Source organism: Eriocheir sinensis, chromosome 25, assembly GCF_024679095.1.
Source record: "Eriocheir sinensis breed Jianghai 21 chromosome 25, ASM2467909v1, whole genome shotgun sequence".
Classification (NCBI taxonomy): Eukaryota; Metazoa; Arthropoda; class Malacostraca; order Decapoda; family Varunidae; genus Eriocheir; species Eriocheir sinensis.
The window spans coordinates 297,331-323,782 of NC_066533.1; the positions used below are offsets into that span (position 1 = coordinate 297,331).

At 45.3% G+C, this 26,452-nt stretch overlaps 2 protein-coding genes across 5 annotated transcripts in view; both read left to right on the forward strand.

Annotated features, from left to right (window-relative positions):
• Window positions 1–26,452, forward strand: part of LOC127003196 (6-phosphofructo-2-kinase/fructose-2,6-bisphosphatase-like) — a 145,680-nt gene that overhangs the window by 104,649 nt on the left and 14,579 nt on the right. For all 4 annotated transcript variants that reach the window (XM_050869560.1, XM_050869559.1, XM_050869561.1 and 1 more), the window contains 3 exons: window positions 5,649–5,768; window positions 16,263–16,361; window positions 19,753–19,835. In XM_050869560.1, coding sequence (XP_050725517.1) covers window positions 5,649–5,768; window positions 16,263–16,361; window positions 19,753–19,835 — 302 coding nt within the window. The remainder of the gene's footprint in view (window positions 1–5,648; window positions 5,769–16,262; window positions 16,362–19,752; window positions 19,836–26,452) is intronic.
• Window positions 1–26,452, forward strand: part of LOC127003199 (uncharacterized) — a 98,044-nt gene that overhangs the window by 60,523 nt on the left and 11,069 nt on the right. The window lies entirely within an intron of this gene.

A 26,452-nucleotide genomic window follows, 5' to 3' on the forward strand; every position in this document is an offset into this window, starting at 1 on the left:
GAGGGCCATCAACAATTACAATGTCAGCCACAATGATAATCCTCGATGCACTTATTCTCAAACATCTTAGTGAGTGAATGTCTTAATTGCTTTCACAAATAATATCACAAATATCAGTGAAACCTATACATATGGAACGGACACTTGCCCCAGCCTTGTCAGTAAGCCGTGAATTTTGAAAAATCAACTGCTTTGGTGCGAGTCGCCATAACTCCCTTATTTCTTGGGCTACAGAGAAGTTAATGGTATCAATCGACGTCAAAATGCAAGGGCCACATTTTATCATTAGAGACCAGGCTCGAAACCAACTCGAAAGGGTCGGAAATAGAATAAATTCGCAAAAAACGATAAAAAAAAGCATTTATGAGAATTTAAAAAAACTTGTACATGAAAGGATTTAGCCGTGGCAATGTGCTTTCTATAATGGTGCATAACTTTTCCCTACTCCCAGTAGTTTCATCGCTAGAACTCGAAACGTAAACCCTGTCGAGAGCTATTTTGACGAACTTCAGACATTTTGCCATTTTTGTCTAGTGTGGCCTTACTATTGCCTCTAGAAGACTGTAATTTGGCATGTAGCCCCTCTTGGCAATGTAGTTTGACCAACTCGAAGGATTTTTTGATAGCTCGATTCTAAGTTCGTCATCAAGCCGTCACAAAATAGCCAGTTTTTCAGCCCTTTTGCCACGATTTGGACACATCTTAGTTTTTTGCTTATAACTTTTTTATTTATTTAATCTTTCCAATTTTTCTTTTCAGATTATTAATCTGTATTAACCCCTAGAGTACAGGTGGCGATATATTTCTCTGGATGCTGTGCACAGGGAAAATTTAGGCATTTAAAAGAGGTGGAAATAGTGTCTTTCTTCTTTGCAATAATTGTATATTCATCTAGTGTATGGTGGTGTAATAAAACTTCTCTCCTAATAATAATAAAAAAGTTTTGACCGCCGAAAATATTGCACATTTTCTCGTGGCCGTGACTCGTTGCGTGGAAGCACCACACGCACACACACTCTCTCTCTCTCTCTCTCTCTCTCTCTCTCTCTCTCTCTCTCTCTCTCTCTCTCTCTCTCTCTCTCTCTCTCTCTCTCTCTCTCTCTCTCTCTCTCTCTCTCTCTCTCTCTCTCTCTCTCCCTACTTGCCCCTCCCTCCTCTGTCAATGTCACTACCATAGCAGTCATCAGAGTCACTGTCACTTTGATTCGCCCGCGCTCTACTTCCGCCTGGAGCAGAGGAACTGCTTGACGCGTCACGAGACATGACAGATGTATTCCGAACAAAAGTGGAAAATGATCTTTGGCAGAGGAGGATGACTAAGATGATTCAGGGGTTGAGAAACTTGCCATACGAGGAAAGACTCAAACAGTTAAACTTGCATTCTCTAGAAAGGCGAAGGGTGCGTGGAGACATGATCGAGATTTATAAATGGATGAAGGGCTTTAATAAGGGAGACATTCATAAGGTTTTGTTGGTAAGAGAACCGGGTAGGACACGAAGTAATGGGTTTGACCTGGATAAATTCAGATTCAACAGGGACACAGGCAAAAACTGGTTTACAAACAGGGTGGTGGATGAGTGGAATAGGCTTAGCAGTCACGTGGTGAGTGCCAATACAATTGTCACATTCAAAAATAGACTAGATAAATTCATGGACAGCGATATTAGGTGGGGTTAGAAACACGGAAGCTTAGGGTCAAAGGAGCTGCCTCTACAGAATGGACATCAACTTGCTAGAATCAGTTCAGAGGAGGATGAGCAAGATGATTCAGGGGCTGAGGAACCTCCCATATCAAAATAGGCTGAAACATCTAAACTTACATTCACTAGAGAGACGAAGAGTGCGGGGAGATCTGATAGAAGTATTCTAATGGGTCAAGGGTTACAACAAAGGCGATATAAGTAAAGTACTGAGAATTAGCCAGCAGGATAGAACTCGCAGTAATGGATTTAAATTAGAAAAGTATAGATTTAGGAGAGATATAGGCAAGCATTGGTTTAGTAATAGGGTGGTGGGGGAATGGAATAGATTCAGCAATCACATAGTTAGTGCAGGGACGATAGCTTGTTTTAAGAGTAGACTGGATAGCTACATGGACGAGGACGACAGGTGGCAGTGAGGTGTGGGTGCAGTAAGTTGACGGGGTACTGGATGCGTGCCATAGTACCGCCAGTATAACGAGGATCAAGCCTCTACCTGTAACCCCTGTTCTTATGTTCTTTGGTAGGCTGCGTGCTGGAGACGAATGAGAGTGTGTACGGATGCCAGATGCCTCCACCATTCTCCTGAGTCAAGAACTGGCGGTACAGTAGAGCCCCACTCGGCGCGAACCGCAATTAGCGCGAGCCACCATCTACCAAGAAAATAATTAATTAGCGCGAAAGCCTCAGTTAGCGCGAGCAGCCACCACAACTGAATTTTGAAAATTGCGCCAAGCTGCCATGATGTGTGGTGGCCTGGGTGGCCTGCCTCACACCACACACAGCCCCCCGCCACCACTTCCCACATGGTCCCAGTCTCTCATGCTCTCTAACGTCGTCCTGCCCCCCCTGGCCCCCCTCGGAGGCTGCCCGCCTCACCTGCCGCCTCCTGCTGGGGACGGTGCACAGCTCGCCGCCCATGTGGCGCCGCAGCAGCCACTGCCGCACTCCGTGTCCTGGCCCCGCCACTGCCTCCGCCGCCATCACGAGCATGAGCTTCGCCGCGTCGGCCCCGTGGGGCATCACTATTATCTGCCACGGCAGGGCAGATGAGGCAAGGCGTCACTATTGATTGAGTGGCCACCGTCACTGTAACACGCTCGATAATAACGAGTGTGATGTCGGCCTGGCTGGGCACGACGCCCACACACGCCCACACCCTGCCCGCCGAACCTTTGCTAGGGCCGAACTCTTGTCACACCCACTTGCTGCCGCTGCTAACGCCGCCGACACCTTGGGCCGCAAGAGTCACCATCACGGCTCGATAACTGATGACTTCGTATTTTGAGTAATTATCAAACCCAAAAGTCAGACCCACGTGTGCACCAAATATTTTTTTTCATATTGGCTACTTTATTCAATTAGCACGAATTCAGTTAGCGCGACCACGTTCATCCACCCAATTCTCATGCTAAATGGGGCTCTACTGTATATTTGAAATGTAGGGAGCGTAGACTGTGATGATTATATATATGATCCCCGTATGGGTGGGGCGTGTGATAGCACACATAGTATATATATACAATCGCCGTAATCCCTATACTATCCAAATCCATTATGCACGAGTTAACCAGCATCTTCACTCTCATCCCTCACGCTGGTAAACTGGGACAATCTTCCTTCATCTGCATTTCCTCCTGCCTATGACTTGAACTCTTTCAAAAGGAGGGTATCAGGACACCTCTCCTCCCGAAATTGACCCCTCTTTCGGCCACTTCTTCTGATTCTTTTTAGGAGCAGCGAGTAGTGGACTATTTTTATTGTTTCCCTTTTTTGTGCCCTTGAGCTGTCTCCTTTGTTTAAAAAAAAAAGTAGCTGCAGGGATCATGTTTCTTAAGGGCTCCTCTAAGCGAATTAATGAGAAAAATCATCACTTTTGCAAATCATTATAATTTTATAATATATAACAATGCATTTGTAATCAGTTGGTGCATCCTCTATTTTGGGTGGTTTATGTCAAGCCAAAAATTTGTCCTATCGCTGGTACACGGTAAAGCCACAAATTTGGCCCGTCGCTGCTACCGGGTTAAAGTTCAATATAGTGAATGTAATATTATAAGGTGCTGTAAGTACGTTACCGTCTCCAAGTTTGCAATAAATAGGTCAACGTTGCGGGTCGCAAACGTTGAAATCGCAAACTTTGAACCATTATTCTTATGGGGAAAATTGAAAACCATCGACATCTTGTGCTTGGCCACCCATCCGAGTGGCCAAGCGCATGTGTGCAGACAGCCCCAGCCGCGCACTGGACCCGAACAGCTGACGGGCGGCTGTTGATGGTGATGGTGCTGATGAGTGTCGGCAGTGTGGCTTTTGCATCAGCGCCACCTGAACGGTATTTTTATCGGGGCCCGTGTGTGTATGTGTGGCTGTGTTTATTATGGGTTTGGGCTTCTCAATTTGCCAATTCTTATTTTCCACATGTTGCACGGGACCCCTTTCTTTTCTTCCATCTCTTCTGTTTGAAAAAGAAGAGATAGAAGAAAAGTCCCACACAACATGTGGAAAATAAGAATTAGCAAATTGAGGAGCCTGGGCCCACAATAAACACAGCCACACACACACACACACGGGCCCCAATAAAAATACTGTTTGGGTGGCACCGATGCAAAGGCCATGCCGCCGACACTCATCATCACCATCACCATCATCAGCCGCCCGTCAGCTGCTCAAGCCCAGTGCGCAGTTGGGGCTGCTCGCACACATGCGCCTGGCTGTCCGGACCCCACTCACCATGCTTCCCACGGCCAATGGAAAGGCCCAGCCAGGGGGTGGGTAAGAGCGAGAATGGGTGTCAAGGACCACAACAAGGTGTGAAAAAAACAGTTTTAGCAGCCTTTTCCTTTTCCTTTCGAGTCATATTGCAATTGCAATTTTCAATAAAAATCAAATTTTTGGGTCCCTACGCAAACTCGATGAATCGCAAACTTGAAACTCGCAATCCTAGAAACAGTACTCAATATGTTTTATGATTTAAATGAGAAACATGAAATAAGTTTAGTACTTATTGCTGGCAGAGTACGATATGTTTTACATCAGTGTAAACAGCCTCCCACACTCTGATTGGAGAGACAGAGGAATGCATCATGTGTGAGGAAGTGGCGTACAAGCCGGGGGTATGTTGAGTGGCAAAGTTTTCAACACCTTCAACCACTACTTATAGGAAATAGAAGGCATAACACCACGTTGGACTTGGATGACTTCTATTTTCTTGCATGAAGAAAATATTTACCCACGAGTCTGCATTGATGCATTCCTATTAACTACGGGATGGAGTGTTGTGGATATATTGATGAAAACACTTATTTTGCTAACAGTGTTCATTATAATGACATGAATAATGTACAGAACTCAGATTTCTTGTGTGTAAACATGATAGTGACCACTACAACTGATGTGTTGCTTGTTTGGTACAGAAAAATATCAATTAAACCTTGCTGAACCCCAGCTCGCAGCAGGTTTGGCTCTGGCAGAGGCTCCAGGAGAGCCACCAGATGGCAGGTCGAGCTCAGTGAAGAACCCTATTGCCTCTCCCTCAAAGCTGCACTTGTCAGATATATGAGAATGTCTTTTTCTACATAGAATCACTGAAAATAACCAAATACAAAGAGCGCATAGAAATTGGAGATTTTGATGTGTACAAAATAGCTTGCTTTATAACTAATAAAGAAGACTGATGGGGTAAGATAATTTGGTTGTGTAATGCATTGTGTGGATAGATTTTCATAGTCATTGGAGTTTTTGACATTCTTTTTAGGAAAAGTAATAATTGAAACTTATATGTGTAGCCCTTTTGAAATGAAACCTCAGGTTTTTGAAACCATAAATCATAAATAATGTGATAATTTATATTCGTAAAAAAAATATTGTTTATGCATTTACGTTATGTAGCTTAAGATACTGAACATTTTATACAAGTGTATAAAGTCTTATTTTTCTGCCGACAGCATGGAGAAAGCCAACACAATATTGAGGGAAGGATTGGAGGTGATGCAGATTTGAGTGAGAATGGCCGCAAGTTTGGCAGCGCCCTGGCCAAGTACATTGAAGAGCAAAACATCTCCAAGGTAAAGTACCTTAACTACCTGGCATTTTTGTCATATAGATCAAATTGATCCAACTTTAGGCCTGCAAGTCGCTTGTAGATTGCTGGCTGAAATTTTGAGCCCTGTGAGCCTGTGGCCTGTGACTTTGTTTTGTGAAAGCACATTAAAGTATCTGTCATTCAAAGTTTTTATTTTTATTAATGATACTTGGTTACTGTGATTAGATTTCAGTGAAAATTCAGTTCAGTGTACATTGTTATGCACCAAAAGTTACAGCTCACATCAGCATTGATTGTGTCACTTTCCATATTGTCAGCAAGGTTAAAACCCTTGACATATTATCCTTGTTATTGATCCTAGCTCTGATTGCCTCTTCGAAGACAGTGGATTAGTATCAGTTAATAGGAACAACAGTGCAGTTCACGTGAAACCATCACACACAATGGAGCTCTTGTTTCTAAGCTGGCTCTGTTGTTACAGTACTGAAGTACAGTATACCCTCTCGAGTTTTGCGCTATCCGAGTTTCGCGATCCATGAGTTTCGCGGTTAGTCCTAAATTCTTACCATCCCGACTTTCATGCATTATCACCCTGAGTTTCGCGCTGCTTTGACACGTCTGGGTCATGTCTACTTACCATCGGCGTCACGCACGCTACCTTTAAAGGTAGTATCACACTGGACGTTTTCCTCCAAACAGTGTGGCTATGGCAAGAGAGAGAGAGAGAGAGAGAGAGAGAGAGAGAGAGAGAGAGAGAGAGAGAGAGAGAGAGAATGGGTCGTTTTGAAGCTGCAGTATAAGGCAACTGCCTTACGATTTGCTGACAGTTCTGAAAACACGCTCGTGATTTGCTGGGTGTCCGATGACGTCATCGCCGACGCTCACCCTATCAGCTGCTTCACTGCCTTAAGGCGGTGTCACAATGGCTGTTTTCGTCCAACCATTGGGGCTACAGGCAACGCCCGCATGCCCAACCGGGAGCGCGCATGAGGTAGGTGCAGCGAGGGACAAAGGAGTATCGGGAGAGGAGTAAGAAGGCAAGGTGGCTACAGATGCCATCCACACATTCTATCATCCTCTTGCTGGATTGCGTGGAGTCTTCGAGAGCGTCGGGGAGGCCCTCTGCGTGGGTGGGGGCGCCAAGGAGGGATAGAGAGTGTAGGGGCACAGTGCGAGCATGTGTGTGTGTGTGTGTGTGTGTGTGTGTGTGTGTGTGTGTGTGTGTGTGTGTGTTTACCTAGTTGTAACACACACACACACACACACACACACAAGGAGTGGCAGAAGGGAGTCAGGTCAGGGCTTTGGTCAGGACATGACCTGACTCACTTCTGCCCCTCCCTCCAGACACCCTTCCCATTTCCCCTTCTGTGTATGTGTGTGTGTGCGTGTGTGTGCGTGCGTGCGTGTGTGTGTGTGTGTGTGTGTGTGTGTGTGTGTGTGTGTGTGTGTGTGTGTTCATGTAATATAATGGGGAAGGAGAAAGGGAGGAAAAGTGATAGAGTGAGAGATAAGACTAAAGATAAGAAGGTGTGAGAAAGGAGGAAACAAGGGAAATGAGTGGAGGAAATGGGACGGGAAAAGAAGAGAGAGAGGGATGGAGGGCCAGGTAAAGGTGAGGAAAGAGGGGGAGAGAAAGGGTGTGAGTGGGAGGGAAATAGATTAAAAGAGAGAGGAAGGGAGGGTCAGGTAAAGGTGAGGAAAGAGGGGGAGAGAAAGGGTGTGAGTGGAAGGGAAAGAGATTAAAAGAGAGAGGTAGGGAGGGCCAGGTAAAGGTGAGGAAAGATGGGGAGAGAAAGGGTGTGAGTGGGAGGGAAAGAGATTAAAAGAGAAAAACTGGGAGGGAGGTGAAAGGAAAAGAAGAAAGAAATGAGAAGGAAGGAGAAAAATACGGGAACGGAGAGGGAGAAGAAAGAAAGGAAGTGGGGGAGGAGTGAACCAGGGAAAAGGCTAACGGCCCAATAGGCAGCGACGGAAAAATAATTAAAAAAAATTGGTTGATTTCTATCGTTTTCATTTTTTAGGCTAGAAAATGCTTATTTTACATAAAATCACAATATAGCGAAAAGTCTGCGATACGATACAATTTAAAATCCGTGATACAGCGAGACCGTGATAAGTGAACATGATATATATATATATATATATATATATATATATATATATATATATATATATATATATATATATATATATATATATATATATATATATATATATATATATATATATATATATATATATATATATATATATATATATATATATATATATATATATATATATATATATATATATATATATATATATATATATATATATATATATATATATATATATATATATATATATATATATATATATATATAGGTAACTCGATTTACGTGAGTTAGGTTTACACATTTTTTAAATAACGCGGGGTCCAAAATCCAAATAAATTATTAATTTACACGCGATATTTTATGGAGTGGCCACCAGATGTCTCACGCAACTGGACTCACGGCGCCGCGGCCATACAGCTGAGCTCAGTTCTTCCCGCGCGCCACTTGAACTACAATAGTTCCCACGCTGCCGTGCTACTCAACAATAGGGGTGGTACCGTTAGTACCGGTACCAGTACCGGTACCAATACTAGCCAGTCGCTCATGGTGTCATGTGTCTTCCTCCACAGAGTGAGGCTGAGACTGAGTGTCTGAGTGGATATCTCAGTGATATGGATATTCTCTCTCTCTCTCTCTCTCTCTCTCTCTCTCTCTCTCTCTCTCTCTCTCTCTCTCTCTCTCTCTCTCTCTCTCTCTCTCTCTCTCTCTCTCTCTCTCTCTCTCTCTCTCTCTCCACTGATGAAATGAATATATATTTTTCGATAAAAACTCGCGTAAATCGCGAGTTACCTGTATATATATATATATATATATATATATATATATATATATATATATATATATATCTATATATATATATATATATATATATATATATATATATATATATACAGTAGAGCCCCACTTAGCGCGAGATCAATTAGCGCGAAATGCAATTAGCGCGAGCCACCATCTACCAAGAAAAAAATTATTAAGCGCGAAAACTCAGTTAGCGCGAGCGGCCACCAGGACTGAATTTTGAAAATTGCGCCAAGCCGCCATGATGCGCGGCACAAGCCGCGAGAGCCCTTACTTTAGCAGACGACGCCATGTTGATACAGGGCAAGTGCTTTGTTTACGGTTAGAAGAAAACTGCCAGTGTGATATTGCCTTAAAGGCAGACACACACTGTACGATGCGGCCTGTCTGGCGTCCGAAAGTGGGCAGAGCCTCGTCGGCCGGATGAAGCATACACACTGTGAGGCAGCCTCAGGGAATACCGGGCGGCGGCCGTCACTCTGAGCCCCACCGCCGCAGCGACGACAACAACACAATTTATGGTTTATGTTCCACAAACATGGATGGCCCTTGTATAGATCAATAAAACAGATCCAAAAGTCTTTATTTATCCAGACATCGTGAAGCGTAGATAATGTGTACACCACGGCTGTCAGCGTAGCTTCCTGCCTTAAGGCCGCGTCGCAAGGTGACACACTGTGAGGTGGCGGGCCGCGCCGGATGGAATTTCAAACATAAACAGAAGGCCGCTGAACGGGTGAGCCCTGGCGATGATATCATCGGACTCCCAGCGAATCACAAGCGTGTTTTCAGAGCTCAGCCAATCGTAGGTTTTTTTTTTTTTTTTAAATGTGAGTGATTATTTTGAGTAATTACCAAACCCAAAAGTCAGACCCACGTGTGCACCAAATATTTTTTTTCATATTGCTTACTTTATTCAATTAGTGCGAATTCAGTTAGCGCGACCGCGTTCATCCACCTAATTCTCACGCTAAATGGGGCTCTACTATATATATATATATATATATATATATATATATATATATATATATATATATATATATATATATATATATATCAGAGCTGGGACTACCGATTGACATTTGGGATCGGTACTACCGGCGGTAGATTACTGCTACAGATACCGATCATTCGGTATTTTGAAGAAACTACCGAATACCGCTACCGATCGCATGATTGGCAGTCAATCGGTATCGGTAGATTGAAAAAGCGAGCGCGGGACTTTTTTGTTAAGACTTAAGAGAAGACGACCCCGGCAAAATGAAACGGACAAGTTTCAACACGTTCGAGCGCATCTATGGGAAGCAGTTAGCAGGAAATTCCAGGTATTACTTTGACGTCATCACGCTTAGCCAATCACCGGCCGTTCTGGGCGTTCTCAGCCAATCAGAGGCAGCCACGACCTAGCAGATTCTCGCTCCCGCCAAATGTGTTGGCGGGAGCCCCCTCTGTTTGGCCTGCCGACGCGAGTAGCCTACACCTACGCTCTAGTTCCTACGCTCTCGACACCGTGCTCCGCCACATCGCCTAGTGTTTTATGTGGAAGTGTTTTAAGTCCACCCGCCGCGGCAGCAGCACTTAATCGTTTTGTGCTTTTAACTTTTCAAGTGATTTTCCTTTTTTAAACTTTATTTTACATTAAAAAAGTTTTTTAATCTACCGATACCGAATCTATACCGATCGGTAGATTTCTGAAAAAATCTACCGATCTACCGATACCGATTGGACGCGGCTCGCTACCGACTACCGATACCGGTGGTAGATTTTTCTACAATCCCAGCTCTGATATATATATATATATATATATATATATATATATATATATATATATATATATATATATATATATATATATATATATATATATATATATATATATATATATATATATATATATATATATATATATATATATATATATATATATATATATATATATATATATATATATATATATATATATATATATATATATATATATATATATATATATATATATATATATATATATATATATATATATATATATATATATATATATATATATATATATATATATATATATATATATATATATATATATATATATATATATATATATATATATATATATATATATATATATATATATATATATATATATATATAGAGTTTTGTGCTATCTAAGTTTTGCTGTTAGTCCTAAATTCTTACCATCCCGACTTTCACGCATAATCACCAGAGTTATAGACTAGAGGGTTCAACTCCAATCTCTCGCCACGGTGAGAGGTGAAACCACTACTGTGCCTGTAATAACTCTGTGGTCGGCCGCCATAGGGTGACGGATTGGCGACCTTTCCATGATTCCACATGTTTACACTTAACCACTATTAGCTAGCCACCATTACGATATTTTGGAAAACTGAACCGATCATCGTGTAGATGAGACATTGCTGCATATCATGTTCGCAAATTTATTGCACTCAGGTAAACCTACAATAAAATGATGAGAAAAAATTATGGTAGTGTATAAACATTTTTGTTCACCTTTTTTGCTTGAACTCCTTGTCATTCGTGTACTTTTTATTGCATTAGATTTTCGTTTACAGTTTCAAATTCAGCACATTTTTCTGATACAGATGGTATATGACATGTACCAATATAACAATAATCAGTGGGTAGAAAACGGACAAGAAAATAACAAGTCTATCTGACAGAGGATCGCCGAGGCGCTGGTAACTTGATAATAGCAGTAGCAGACATAACTATGTGATACTAAATTTCTCTCTGTCTTGCCATCCGTCACCCTAAGATGGCCGCCAGTTGCTTCAAAATCCAGGCTCTGGGAACTCTATGTACATAACTCTGTGATTATCACCCCAAGTTTTGCGCTGCTTTGACACGTACCGTAACGGGTCACGTCTACTTAACATCGGCGTCACGCACGCTACCTTTAAAGGTAGTATCACTCTGGACGTTTTACTCCAAACATTGTGGCTATGGCAAGAGAGAGAGAGAGAGAGAGAGAGAGAGAGAGAGAGAATCGGTCGTTTTGAAGCCGCAGTCGAAGGCGGCTGACTTACTATTGACTGACAGTTCTGAAAATGCGCTTGTGATTCGCTGGGAGACCGATGACGTCATCGCCGATGCTCACCCTATCAGCAGCTTCACTGCCTTAACTTTAAGGGTACGGGCAATGCCCGTACGCCCAACCAGGAGTGAGTTCACGGTTATTCGTAAGCTGGTGTCACACAGTGCTTTTTTCTTCTCACCGAGTTGGCGCCAGCTTGGGCAACCGGCAACTCCAACTTTCCGGGTGTGCGTCACACACGGCCAAGATCGGCTTCCCGTATCCACATCCACAATGTAAACAAATCACTTGCCCTGTATCGATCAACATGGCGTCGTCTGCTAAAGTAAGGGCTGTCGCGGCTTGTGCTGCCATTACCTAAGTTTATGGACTTGTTGCTGCAGTTAAATGGAAGGAAGAAACAGATGTGGGTGTGGCATGCCTGTGGTTCCTCCGTGCCAGTTCTCATTGTTACCACTGCGCGTGAGCGGCCAACCCAGTCATCTTGACTCAACCACATAAACACATGGATTGAATAACAACAAACACACACGCACACACACGCACACACAAGACTCATTAGCAACTGTGGCAGATGTTTCTGACAAATAGAAACGACTTCACCATTTTTTTAGTGTGTTAGAACATATTTGGTGAGTGGCTCACATGAACCAAACCTAGCTCTTGGCAAGAAGACAGCAGTCGTCTCTTCTTGCCATTGGGTATGTTTGGTTTGTATGAACCACTCACCAAATAAGTTCTGACACACTCTAGGAAATGGCGAAGCCATTTTTGTTTGTGAGAAACATCTGCCATGGTTCATGATGAGTCTGGTGTGTGTGTGTGTGTGTGTGTCTTTGTTGTTACTCGATCCACATGTTTATATGGTCAGAGTCAAGATGGGTATGTTGGCCGCTAATGCGCAATGGTGACAATGAGAACTGGCACGAAGGAACCACAGACATGCCACACCCACAACAGCTTCTTCCTTCCATTTAACTGCAGCAAGAAGTCCATAACTTGGGTAATGGCAGCACAAGCCACGGCAGCCCTTGCTTTAGCAGACAACGCCATGTTGATACAGGGCAAGATCTTTGTTTACGTTATGGATGTGGAGACGGGTAACCGACCTTGGCCATGTGTGACGCACACCCGGAAAAGTTGGATTTGCCGGTTGCCCAAGCTGCCACCAACGCGGTGGGAAACAAAAGGCTTATTGTGACACCATGTTATGGACAACCGACAACTCGCCCCCAGATGGGCGCATGGGCGTTGCCAGTGGCCACAACGGTTAGAGGAAAACGGCCAGTGTATCACTGCCTTAAGACAGCGAGGCTGCTGACCGAGTGAGCGCCAGCGATGACGTCATCGGACTCCCAGCGAATCACAAGCGTGTTTTCAGAGCTCAGCCAATTGTAAGACTTCATCTGTGGCTTTAAAACGACCCGTTCTCTCTTCCTGTTTTCTTCCTTTATCCAAGGTACGTATTTTGAGATAACAAGGGAGTAAAGGAGGAAAAAAGTAAGCTCCGGGGGGCAGCATGAGCCAATTATATTTGGCGCCACTATAAACAGTTGCCTGCGCCATGATGGGCTCGGGGCGAACCATCAGGCCCAGATGAATAGTCTACCGGCGCCATATCCCACATGTAAAAAAAAAAAAAAAAAAATAGAAAAAATCTCAACGGGTCGGAACATATAAGCACTTTTTCAGTGTTTTCAACACCTCGAGTTTCGTGATCCTCGGGTTTAGCGCTAAACCTTCAGAACGAAGCGGGCGTGAAACTCGAGAGGGTATTGTATATACAGTGCCCTCTCGAGTCTCGCCCTATCCGTGTTTCGCGATCCTCGAGTTTAGCGCTTATTCCTAAATTCTTACCATCACGACTTTCGCGCATTACCGCCACGAGTTTTGCGCTCCTTTGACATGTACGGGTCATGTCTACCTACCGTCGGTGTCATGCGTGCTGCCTTAAAAGGCGGTGTCCAACCATTGGGGCTATGGGCAACCGCGGTTGCCTGTATGCCCAACCGGGAGCGAGTTATTGGTTGTCCGTATGAATGGAAAACGGTTGTGAGTACGAGCATGGGTACGTGGGTACCTCACGGCTGTATGTAAACAAACAGACAATGGCAGTGGCTGAGGACCAGTGGAAGATGGCTCACCAAGAGACTCGTAAAATGGACTGGCAGAGCTGCTTTGCTTACTACTTGATTAACAAGATAAGAGAACACCCCGTGTTGGGGAACCAGTCTAAAAAACTTTTTTCTCGAGTCTATCAAAATTGTAGATCTCCCAGTGATGTTTTCCTCTTCATCTTCTTCTTTTGACCTGTAATGCATGGCGGCAACGGTGAAAAGTAACAGTGGAAAATAGCAAAAGGGCATAGAAAACCAAAATCAGGGAAAGAAAAGAACAGAAAAACACCTAAGTTCAGGGTGAAGTGTATAAGTGCGCACTGTGAAGTAACTAAGGGCTGCTTTCACAGTCACTGTTTGTTTTGATCGTTACCAATGGCGGCGATCGACGCTATAGTTTTCCACGTGAAATTGGCCTATGGGGTAGTGGCGGCTGCAGAGAAAGCGACAGGTGTTGAGAGTGTGTGGTAAGGTGCGGGGCGAGGCTAACCCCGCAGCCGCCACGAGGTGCCGTTGTAAAGGCAATAACTCCGACACCATCACATCACATCACTACCCATCGGCCAGTTTCACGTGGAAATACTAGAGCGGCGATCACCGCCATTGGTAACGATCAATACAAACAAAATGACTGTGAAAGCGGCCCTAAGTGCATGTTGTGAAGTATAAAAGTGTGGAGAAGGAGGACCTAAGAAGCGATACAAAGCATTACAGGTCAAAAGAAGAAAAAGAAGGTCCACTGTACACTGGCCGGTGTTGCGAGAAATATCTTCCCGCTGAAATTAGTCAGTCTGCTGTCCACCACGCATGTGCGCTGTGGGAATACACAGCATTAAAAGTGTTAATTTGCCTGGTTTTGTTTTTTGTCCACTTGTGGTCTTTGTGAGTAGAGAGGGAAATATGGAAGCAGTAAGCAAGTTGAACCTCTCTGCGAGTTATTTTGTGATTGCGGCGGCAGTTTACGTTCAATAGGCATTGAAAAGTCAATCATGATGTCAGTGATTTGATGATATATAACAGAAAGAGTTACCAGATTATACCATAACACACAGAAAACTACCAGAAGCTATAGGTTTGTCCAACTGTACCACGGGTGACTGCTAGCAACCACCCTTACATTAGCAGATGATACCATGTGGATCACAAGTGTGTATTCAGAACTGCCAGCCAATTGTAAGGCAGCCGTCTTCAACTGCAGCTTCAGAATGACCTGTTTCACTTCCCATTTTCTGCCTATTACCAAGGTACGTATTTTGAGATAACAAGAGAGTAAAGTCGAAAAAATTGTGATAACAAGGGAGTCAAGTCGGAAAAAAAAGTTTTTTTTTTCCACGGGCCGGAACTGATAAGCGCTTTTTCATGTATTTCGAGTTTCGCGATCCTCAAGTTTAGCGCTATACCTTCGGAATGAAGCAAGCGTGAAACTCAAGAGGATACTGTATACATAAATATGTGTGTGTGTGTGATATTTATTCATAATCAAGTAGTTTACATACGGTCCATAATCAGGTGTATCCTCATGTAAATCATCATGTGACTGCCTGAGATCTTTGCCATCATCCTGACTCACGGCATTGCACTCCAGATTGTGCGCTGTATGCCGTAGAATTGAATGGACTCCAATTTTGCATAACATGTATTTTTACTTGCGAAGGCCGAAGTCAACTAAAAAGTTACGTTTAAATAGCTAACCTAAATGTGACTTTAGAAATGCGAATGATTTACTGCTGATACCTCTGTTTTCACCGAAGATTTTGCAACTGCGACATATTATTTGAAGCAAAATACTTTCCAATGAGTGAGAGAAATGGTAGTAATAATCTGCACACATGTGCACGCATCGACACGTCACCCCTCCCTGATAAAGAGAGTAACTTGAGATGCCAAATGCCACTTATAAACTGCGTTGCCAGTGACAGGAGCACTCAGCAGAGCGTGACTATCCCGTAGCACCCGGCAGTGAGTGATAAGGTCTATGGTCTTAACATGCCATCCATTTACTTCAAACATAATGAAATCGTTACAGTTGTCGCTTTAGGGTTAATGTGTGTTAATGGGCGGAATGGAAAAATTTGGGCGACTTTTCCGATACCCTATGCCCCTGTCCACCCAGCAGTGAATGGGTACCAGGTATTAATCGGGGGTTGTGTCCCGTCTCCTAGGATCTGTTCCCTTCTTCTATTGTTCCTTCCCCTTCTGTCTCTCTCCGGCATATGACCACATGTTGTGCCGACTAAACGAAACTTTCCAACTTAGGGTTAATGTAAATTTTTACTTACATTCAATTTGACGTACGACCCGAACCCATTGCACTTGCCATTAATTCCCAAAATTTTGATAAACCCAGAACCATATTTACATAAGTAATTTAAACTAATTTACAATAGTTGGAGTAATTTTCACCACTAAAGATTTTTTTCACTCCTCAGCTAAGGGTGTGGACCTCCTGGCTGAAGCGAACCATCCAGACAGCAGAGGGCATTGATGCTCCACAGGAGAGATGGAAGGCTTTGAATGAAATTGATGCTGTAAGTTTTATACCATATAAGGTTTAAATATTTCATTCATCTGATTTTGGGAGTTGTTTAATAATGAAGAGCTAGCCGTTAAAATAAAACTGAAAGTAATTGTTCTATGATTGAATGCTATGCAATCAAGAAAATAGTAAATTATTCAGTAAGTCTTACTTGAATATTTGATTGTTTCTAGAATCTCTTACATAATAAAAAAAGTACGGGAATCCAAATTTACTGTTATAGGTGCTCAATATTGTATCAGTAACCAATATGCACCTTATTACTCTTGGTACAGGATACAGTCTTTCACTGTACTTTGCACAGTTTCCTAATAGCCTGTCCCATTCATCCAGTTGCTTCAGACAGCACAATCATTCTGAACCAAATCTGTGTACAAGACCATAAAACTATCTCATTATGGCTTACCAACAGAGTCTATTGTGAGTGTAAAATTCACAGTTGATAAAAGAATATTGTAATTTCCAACTGTTTATATATCAACTTAAAAAAGAAAATCGTACTATACCTTTGTTCCTAAGCTTTGTACACCCCGTTTTTTATACTCTCTCTCTCTCTCTCATTTTTTTTATTTTTTTTTATTTTAACATTCCAGTATATTTACATACCCAAAGGTGCACTGACATGTGCTGCCTATTCTAAGGGCACACATGTTTATACACACACACAAAAAAAATAATATACATATATATACACTGGACAGTCTTATGTGTCCATTACAGTGTTAGTAGAGTAGGGAGTGTGCCTTTCCATCAGTGGGTTGCCTGGGTGTTCATTCCCCGGCTGTGAACATGTTACACATCTGGGAGACTCTATCTGCAAAGGTGTGTTGGTGCTGGCTGGGGTGGAAATGCGGCACCTCCAGTACGTCACCACGAGATAGCACCATTCTTGTGTCCGCATGGTGACTCTTGAAGGTTGGCGTAGGCCCACCAGGTGTTGCACTTCCTGCACCTGTGCCTTGTGGAATACAACAAGCACTACAACGTCCCTGCAGTATTCAGCAAATCGACGGAGCTTGGAGTCTCCAGCTGGGCTGGAGGGTCTGCAGCATCCACCAGCTGCAGTGCCCATTGCTGGATGCTGTTGAGTCTCCCGCTGTGCGAGGCAGCATACGACATCCAAGAGAGGGCAGCATACTTTAAGTAAGGCCGTATCTGAGTCTTGAAGAGCAGGAGCCTTCCTTTGCTGTCGAGGAAGATGGCCACCCTACACAGGCAGGAGACTCAGTGGGAGGCCTTTTGGGCAATGTGTTTGATGTGGCTGTCAAACTATAGCCCTCAATCCACTTCCACTCCCAGAATCTTGACGGATTCTTTGAGTGGGAGAGGGATGCCACCAAGGCATAACCTCCCCTCCACTTCTGGCCCACCAGTAGGGGATCGAGAGACCACCATTGCCTGGGTCTTCTCCAGGGCAAAGGTCACCTGCCACTGGGCACCCCACTCCTGTAGCTCTCTTAGCTGCTGATTGACCTCATCAGCAACTCACTCACTGTCTTGTCGGGGGTAGGTGCAGGAGAGAGCAATTATCAGCGTAAGTTAAGACTGCTGGTAGCTGCCAGAGAGGGTCGTCCACATAAATGTTCCACAGGACCGGGCCCAGCACTGAGCCTTGTGGCACTGATGCCTCCACTGGCAGGGACTCGGATGCCTGCCTGTTAACGATGACCTGGAGAGTCCTTCCTTGCAGGTTGTCTCCCAGGACCTGAAGAAGGTTGCCTTGGATGCCCTTTGTGAGGAGTTTCTCAAGGAGGCCTCCATGCCATACCTTGTCGAAAGCCCCCATATCTGGGCCACCACAACAGTGTCCAGATCATCGTCAAGGGCATCCTGTTAGCTCAAGAGGTGGATCGGCCAAGTCTGAACCCAAACTGTTGGTCCAAGAGGAGATAGTTGTCCTTGAGATGGCAACAGACTACTTTCCCCACCACAGAAAGGAAGGAGATGGGCCGGTAATTTTTAGGGTCAGACCTGGAGCTCCTCTTGTGGATGGGAACCACCCAAGCCTCTTTCCATGCCGATGGCCAAGTGTTTTCCCAGAGGCAGGCAGAGAAGACAGTGGTGAGAGGGGCAGCCATCTCGTGGGCGCAATGCTTCAGCAGGTGTGGGCTGATGTGGTGGTGTTAGATGAACCAAGACCTTGGGTGGACACCTGCCACTACCAGGAGCATGGGCAGGTCAAAGGTGATGACATTTAAAGCCAGGAGCTGTGGGTGGAGAGAAACACTTTTGGAGCGGAAGCCAAGTTGCACACAGACATTAAACAATGGGGGCTGCACTTTCTCTCGAGATGCCTAACGCTCTAATATTTTTAATAAATTTCACCGAAGGCCACACTGATACACCCTAAGCAGGTACTCAGCAAATATTATAATGCAAATATAATTTTTTGAAAGCCCATTTTTGCTCGATTTTGCAGGGCTTTCATACAAGAACGATTTTTGATGAGGATAGGGTTCCGCACGGGTTCCGCACGTGATTTATTTTTTCTCGTTTACATGTAAATAAAAGAACGAGAATAATCAGGTACAGTTTTATCAACAACAGTGTTACTTATTGTTTTGAGGTGTGATTGTTACAAGTCCCAGAGAAACACAGGTAATTTACGATAACTGAAAGAGTAGTTCAAGCTTTTGGGGCACAATAACTTATTCGCCGTGACGCCTGCTAAGAATGAATATACTCCATATCTACAAAAATATTTTAGCGCGATGAAAAAGGGTCAAACTGTGCTTTATTTTTTGGTTCAAATGGTTTTGCATTGTCCATAGTGTAAGGTGAGATATATACAGCACAGACATTATTAGTTATAGAATGACAATTGAAACATAACGGGTTGTTGGCCACATTATTATAATAATCTTTCCTTACACTGAACCTGCACAGACTTGTGTTGCATTATTTTTCCTCTCTTGTGGTTAGATATTATTTTCATGATCTAATAGGGCTTCCTTGTGTCTGGTAAGGGCTCAGGTAGAGGAAATAAAACTGAAAGACTGCTTGAATCCTTGAAACTCAAATATGAGAGGGAAGGAGACAGCTTTATGTTGTGATTATGAGGTCATTACCAAGTTAAACAGAAAAAAAATGCTAATGCTAAAGCTAGAATTGTGTTAATTGAGAGTGGCATTTTGATCCTTATGAAAGATGGAAAAAGGGTGAGTAAGGCAGTCTTGAAGGACCCCAGAACCTATTATAACTTTTCCTGTGACTTGTACTTTTATAGTTATTCTAAGTATGTAATAAACCCAGTGTAACAAAATGCTGTCCTATGATTCAGTCATTTCAACTGTAAAACATTATGCAATTTTAGTAGGTTTTTATGCAATAACTTTAGATTCTAAAAGACATCAGGAGTATCTAACAACTAAACTATTTTTTAGGGCATCTGTGAGGAGATGACTTATACTGAAATTAAAGAAAAATTCCCTGAAGATTTTGCTGCCAGAGACCAGAATAAGTTCAGGTAATGTTTAATCGTGAACCACATTGTTCTTTTATCCATAAGAATACATACTCAAGTAAATGTATAGACCATGAATGAGCAGACAAAATGATTACATTCTTAAGGAATAATACCTCCCAAAATCTATCTTCTTTTTGTCCTTTCACCTAAACATGACCGTCCATATGATAAGCTCCTTTTCTTTGGTGGTATCACTCATCCCTCTCTGTTGGTCAGTCTTATCTCAATATATTTGACACCCTGCCCCTTCATGGAAAGTTCCTTCAAAGGAGTAACCATGGATGAAGAATCTCAATTTTTCGTGTTCCACCATTCCTTCTCTGCACATTCTATTCCTCACCTGCCAAATTTCTCTTTCCAATACTCACCCACTCTACTGATCCATTTTACCACCCTCCACTCATTCAACCACTCTACAATCTATTCCCCTTGCTTCTATTCCCACACCAAAGTTCTCATACATTTACACATTGCTATGTCCAGTCTTGACATAACACATGCTTCTCTTATATAGCTCATTTCAGCTGTGCATATATGTGATTGCTCTGCTTCACTCCACATCCATGTTTTTGATCCATGTGTCAGAGTTAGGAGAATAATGCTATTTCGTCACCCTTCTATAACCCCCATGCTTCCACTTCTTCCATTTATAACTGCAGTACAGGTATTACTTGTCAGCCCTTCATTGCTCTTTCCATGCCCTCTCACTCTCTGCTTCACCTTTTCTTCCACAGCCAAATCATACACTACACTATAGTCATTTCAGCAAGTCTGAAGTGAGCATTATCGTGTGCTGGCAAACTGCTGTCACATGGCGTGTCCGATTTCGTGGATACTGTATGCTAGCCTATGCATAGTAAACAGTCGTCGGTGTCAATAATATGCAGGCAGCAGTAACAAATTCTGCCATTTATAGTTGATTTGGAGTTAAAAATATTAGTTATATCGCAAACAACTGTTTTATTAATATAAAGCCTGCTAATTTCCTCTGTGGTGGACAGCTTCAAGGCTGTTTAATAATTATAATCATTGATCTTGTAAATTAACAAAACGGCTATTGGAAACATTGCTAAAAAATTTAACTCATAATTGACTATGATTGATGGTATTTGTTATTGCTGCCTGTATATTATTGACACGGATGACTGTTTACTATGCATAAGCTAGCATACAGTATCCACGAAATCGGACACCCCGTGTGACAGCAGGTTGCCAGCGCACGATAATGCTCACTTCAGACTTGGCTGAACTGACTATAACACACTCTCTCCCCTAGCTCTGTATGGCTTTGCAAAATCAGTGGTCTCCTCCAAAGGTGTGAAGTCAGATAGAAAAAATTCTGACTCCGACTCCAACTCCAGTGAATTTTAAGTTTGCAACTGATTCCAACTCCTCCCCCTCCCCCTCCCCCACTTCTGGTGTACTTTGGTAGGAAAATCAAACCCAGCCCTACCACACGACATACCACACGCGGTCACTCCACATCACACATGACACCTAGCCGCAACACACCACACCACGCACGACATCCAACCACACCACTCTCCACACACAACCAGCCACACCACACATCATACCAGCCATTCCATATATATTACAAGCCACACCATGTCAAACCTCACACCCATCTACACCATAAGCCACATCACACCATGCCACACATCATACCTAGCCACACATCACACCCAACCACACCACGCAAAGCCACACTTTGTTTTTTTTTTTTTTTTTTACATTGTGGCCTATTGCGCCGGTAGGCTTCTTCCCGGTGGATCCTGATGGTCGGTCCAAGGCTTCTTCCCGGTGGGTCCTGATGGTCGGCCCAACCCGTTCTGGCGCAGGCGAGTGTTTATAGTGGCGCCATCTTGTGGGTAGTTTTAAGCCACTCGGCGGCGGCTGAAAAATCCCAGCCTGGTGGCACCGGTTGGGGATTGAACTCGCGTCCTCCTGAACGCGGGGCCGTCTTGCTGTCCATTCAGCCACCGCCTACCCACTACATCCCACAGTCCCCACACAAAGTTACATATCACACCTAATCACAATATACCACACATCATATCCAGCAAGACACACCACATCAATCCCAGCCACACTAGTATACGCCACATCACAAACCACAATAGCCATGCCACTCCACACATCATGCCCAGCAACCTCAAACCACACATCACACTCAGCCACACCACACCTCACATCACACCACGCCACACCACACAACACATCACATGCACCGACACCAACCCACACATCACACCCAGCCACACTACACAACACACTGCACTGACCCACACCACATCACATCCAGCTACACCACACCACACATCACACCCAGCCACACTACACACCACATCACATCCAGGCACACCACACCACACATCACACCCAGCCACACTACACACCACATCACATCCAGCTACACCACACCACACATCACACCCAGCCACACTACACACCACATCACATCCAGCTACACCACACCACACATCACACCCAGCCACACTACACACCACATCACATCCAGGCACATCACACCATACACTACACATCACACCCAGTCACTCCACACCTCATACCATACCCAACCACATCACTCCTCACACCACATCACACTCAGTCACATCACATCTCACACCATACCCAGTCACATCACACCACACATCACATACAGTCACACTATACCTCACACCACACCCAGCCATACCACATGACACATCACACCCAGCCACAGCATCTCACATAGCACACCCAGCCCCACCACACTACACAACACAACATACCTCACACCACACCCAGTCACACCATATCATACATCACACCCAGCCATGCCACCATACATCACACCCAGTCCCACCACCTTACATCACAGTCAGCCACACTACACCTCACATCACAGCCAGGCACACTGCACCACACATCACACCCAGTCACAGTGTCTCAAACAAAACTCAATCATAGCACACTACACATCACACCTAACCACACCACACACCTACCATTCCCAGCCACATCCCATCATACCTCCCACCACATCCAGCCACACCATATCACACATCACACACAGCCATTCTACCACACATCATACCCACCCACAGTACACCACACATAACACTGTAATGCCGGGATACCATACCATACCATACCCCACTGCATCACACTTCACAGTCATACCATACCTCACACAAAACCCAACCACACCAGACCACACATCACACCCAGCCACATCACACAATGGACTGCACTGAGCACACCACACCAAACCCAGACACACCACATTATACATCACACCCAGATACACTACACACATCACACCCAGTCACTTCACACCTCACATCATACCCACCCACATCACACCCACCCACATCACACACCTCACATCATACCCACCCACATCACACCCACCCACATAACACCTCACACCACACTCACCCACACCACACATCACACTCAGTCACATCCCACCTCACACCATACCCAGTCATATCACACTACACATCACACCTAGTCACACTATACCTCACCCCACACCCAGCCACACCACATGACACAGTACATCCTGCCACACCATCTCACATAGCACACCCAGCCACATAACACCACACATCACATCAAGCAACACCATATCTCACACCACACCAGCTATTACACCCAGCCCCATCATTTGAACTCTAAAGTGGAGCACATCTTGACCCTCTCTCCCTTCACTGATATCTCCATCTTGGGAGATTTCAATGTTCACCACCAGCTTTGGCTTTCATCCTCTTTCACTGACCTGCTTGGTGGACAAACCTACAACTTTGCTCTCCTCGATGATCTTGAGCAGTTGGTTCAGCACCCTACACATATTCCCAAATGTCTTAGAGACCCTTCTGCTTACTCTGTCAAACTGTTCTCTCCGTTGGGCTCCTCCGATCACAACCTTATTTCTGTATCCTGTCCTATCGCTCCTGTACATTCTCTGGACCTTCCGAAGAGACGATGCTTCTGGCATTTTGTTTCAGCTCGGAGGGACGACCTGAGGATGTACTTTTCCGATTTCCCATGGAATGATTACTGCTTCCAGGAGAGAGACCCCTTTGTGTGTGCTCAGCGCATCACAGAGGTGATTGTCTCTGGAATGGAGGCATACATTCTACGTACTTTCTCTACTCCTTATGCTTTTAGCATGAGGAGTAAAGAAAGCCTTGGTTTGATCATGCTTGTTCTCGTGCTATTAAAGATAGAGAGGCAGCTCACAAAGGTTTCCAGAGCCTTCGAACTCCCGCTAACTTTGATCTTTACATTTCAGCCTGGAATCATGCCAAATCTATTCTCCGACTTACCAGAACTTCTTTCATTATTAGAAAATGTCAACACCTTGCTTCTTCTAATTCTTCCCGTGACTTCTGGCATCTAGCCAAAAATATCTCCTCCAATTTCACTTCTTCCTCTTTCCCTCCACAAGCTGCCATGATGCACGGCACAAGCCGCCATGATGCACGGCACAAGCCACCATGATGCACGGCACAAGCTGCCATGATGCACGGCACAAGCTGCCATGATGCACGGCACAAGCCGCCATGATGCACGGCACAAGCCGCCATGATGCACGGCACAAGCCGCCATGATGCACGGCACAAGCCGCCATGATGCACGGCACAAGCCGCCATGATGCACGGCACAAGCTGCCATGATGCACGGCACAAGCCGCCATGATGCACGGCACAAGCCGCCATGATGCATGGCACAAGCCACCATGATGCACAACACAAGCCGCCATGATGCACGGCACAAGCCGCCATGATGCACGGCACAAGCTGCCATGATGCACGGCACAAGCTGCCATGATGCACGGCACAAGCCGCCATGATGCACAACACAAGCCGCCATGATGCACAACACAAGCCGCCATGATGCGCGGCACAAGCCGCCATGATGCGCGGCACAAGCCGCCATGATGCACAGCACAAGCCGCCATGATGCACGGCACAAGCCGCCACGATGCGCAGCACAAGCCGCCATGATGCACGGCACAAGCCGCCATGATGCACAGCACAAGCCGCCATGATGCACAACACAAGCCGCCACAATGCACAGCACAAGCCGCCATGATGCACGGCACAAGCCGCCATAATGCACGGCACAAGCTGCCATGTTGCACGGCACAAGCCGCCATGATGCACGGCACAAGCTGCCATGATGCACAGCACAAGCCGCCATGATGCACAGCACAAGCCGCCATGATGCACAACACAAGCCGCCACAATGCACAGCACAAGCCGCCATGATGCACGGCACAAGTTGCCATGATGCGCAGCACAAGCTGCCATGATGCGCAGCACAAGCTTCCATGATGCACGGCACAAGCTGCCATGATGCACGGCACAAGCTGCCATGATGCACGGCACAAGCTGCCATGATGCGCAGCACAAGCTGCCATGATGCACAACACAAGCCGCCACAATGCACAGCACAAGCCGCCTTGATGCACGGCACAAGCTGCCATGATGCACGGCACAAGCCGCCATGATGCGCAGCACAAGCTGCCATGATGCACGGCACAAGCTGCCATGATGCACGGCACAAGCCGCCATGATGCACGGCACAAGCTGCCATGATGCACGGCACAAGCTGCCATGATGCACGGCACAAGCCGCCATGATGCACGGCACAATCTGCCATGATGCACGGCACAAGCTGCCATGATGCACGGCACAAGCTGCCATGATGCACGGCACAAGCTGCCATGATGCACGGCACAAGCTGCCATGATGCACGGCACAAGCCGCCATGATGCACGGCACAAGCCGCCATGATGCACGGCACAAGCCGCCATGATGCACGGCACAAGCCGCCATGATGCACGGCACAAGCTGCCATGATGCACAGCACAAGCTGCCATGATGCACGGCACAAGCCGCCATGATGCACGGCACAAGCTGCCATGATGCACGGCACAAGCCGCCATGATGCACAGCACAAGCTGCCATGATGCACGGCACAAGCCGCCATGATGCACGGCACAAGTTGCCATGATGCACGGCACAAGCCGCCATGATGCACAGCACAAGCCGCCATGATGCACAACACAAGCCGCCATGATGCACAGCACAAGCCGCCATGATGCACGGCACAAGCTGCCATGATGCGCAGCACAAGCTGCCATGATGAGCAGCACAAGCTGCCATGATGCACAGCACAAGCTGCCATGATGCACGGCACAAGCTGCCATGATGCACAGCACAAGCTGCCATGATGCACGGCACAAGCTGCCATGATGCACGGCACAAGCTGCCATGATGCGCAGCACAAGCTGCCATGATGCACAGCACAAGCTGCCATGATGCACGGCACAAGCTGCCATGATGCGCAGCACAAGCTGCCATGATGCACAGCACAAGCTGCCATGATGCACGGCACAAGCTGCCATGATGCACGGCACAAGCTGCCATGATGCGCAGCACAAGCTGCCATGATGCACGGGACAAGCTGCCATGATGCACGGCACAAGCCGCCATGATGCACGGCACAAGCCGCCATGATGCACGGCACAAGCTGCCATGATGCACGGCACAAGCTGCCATGATGCACGGCACAAGCCGCCATGATGCACGGCACAAGCCACCATGATGCACGGCACA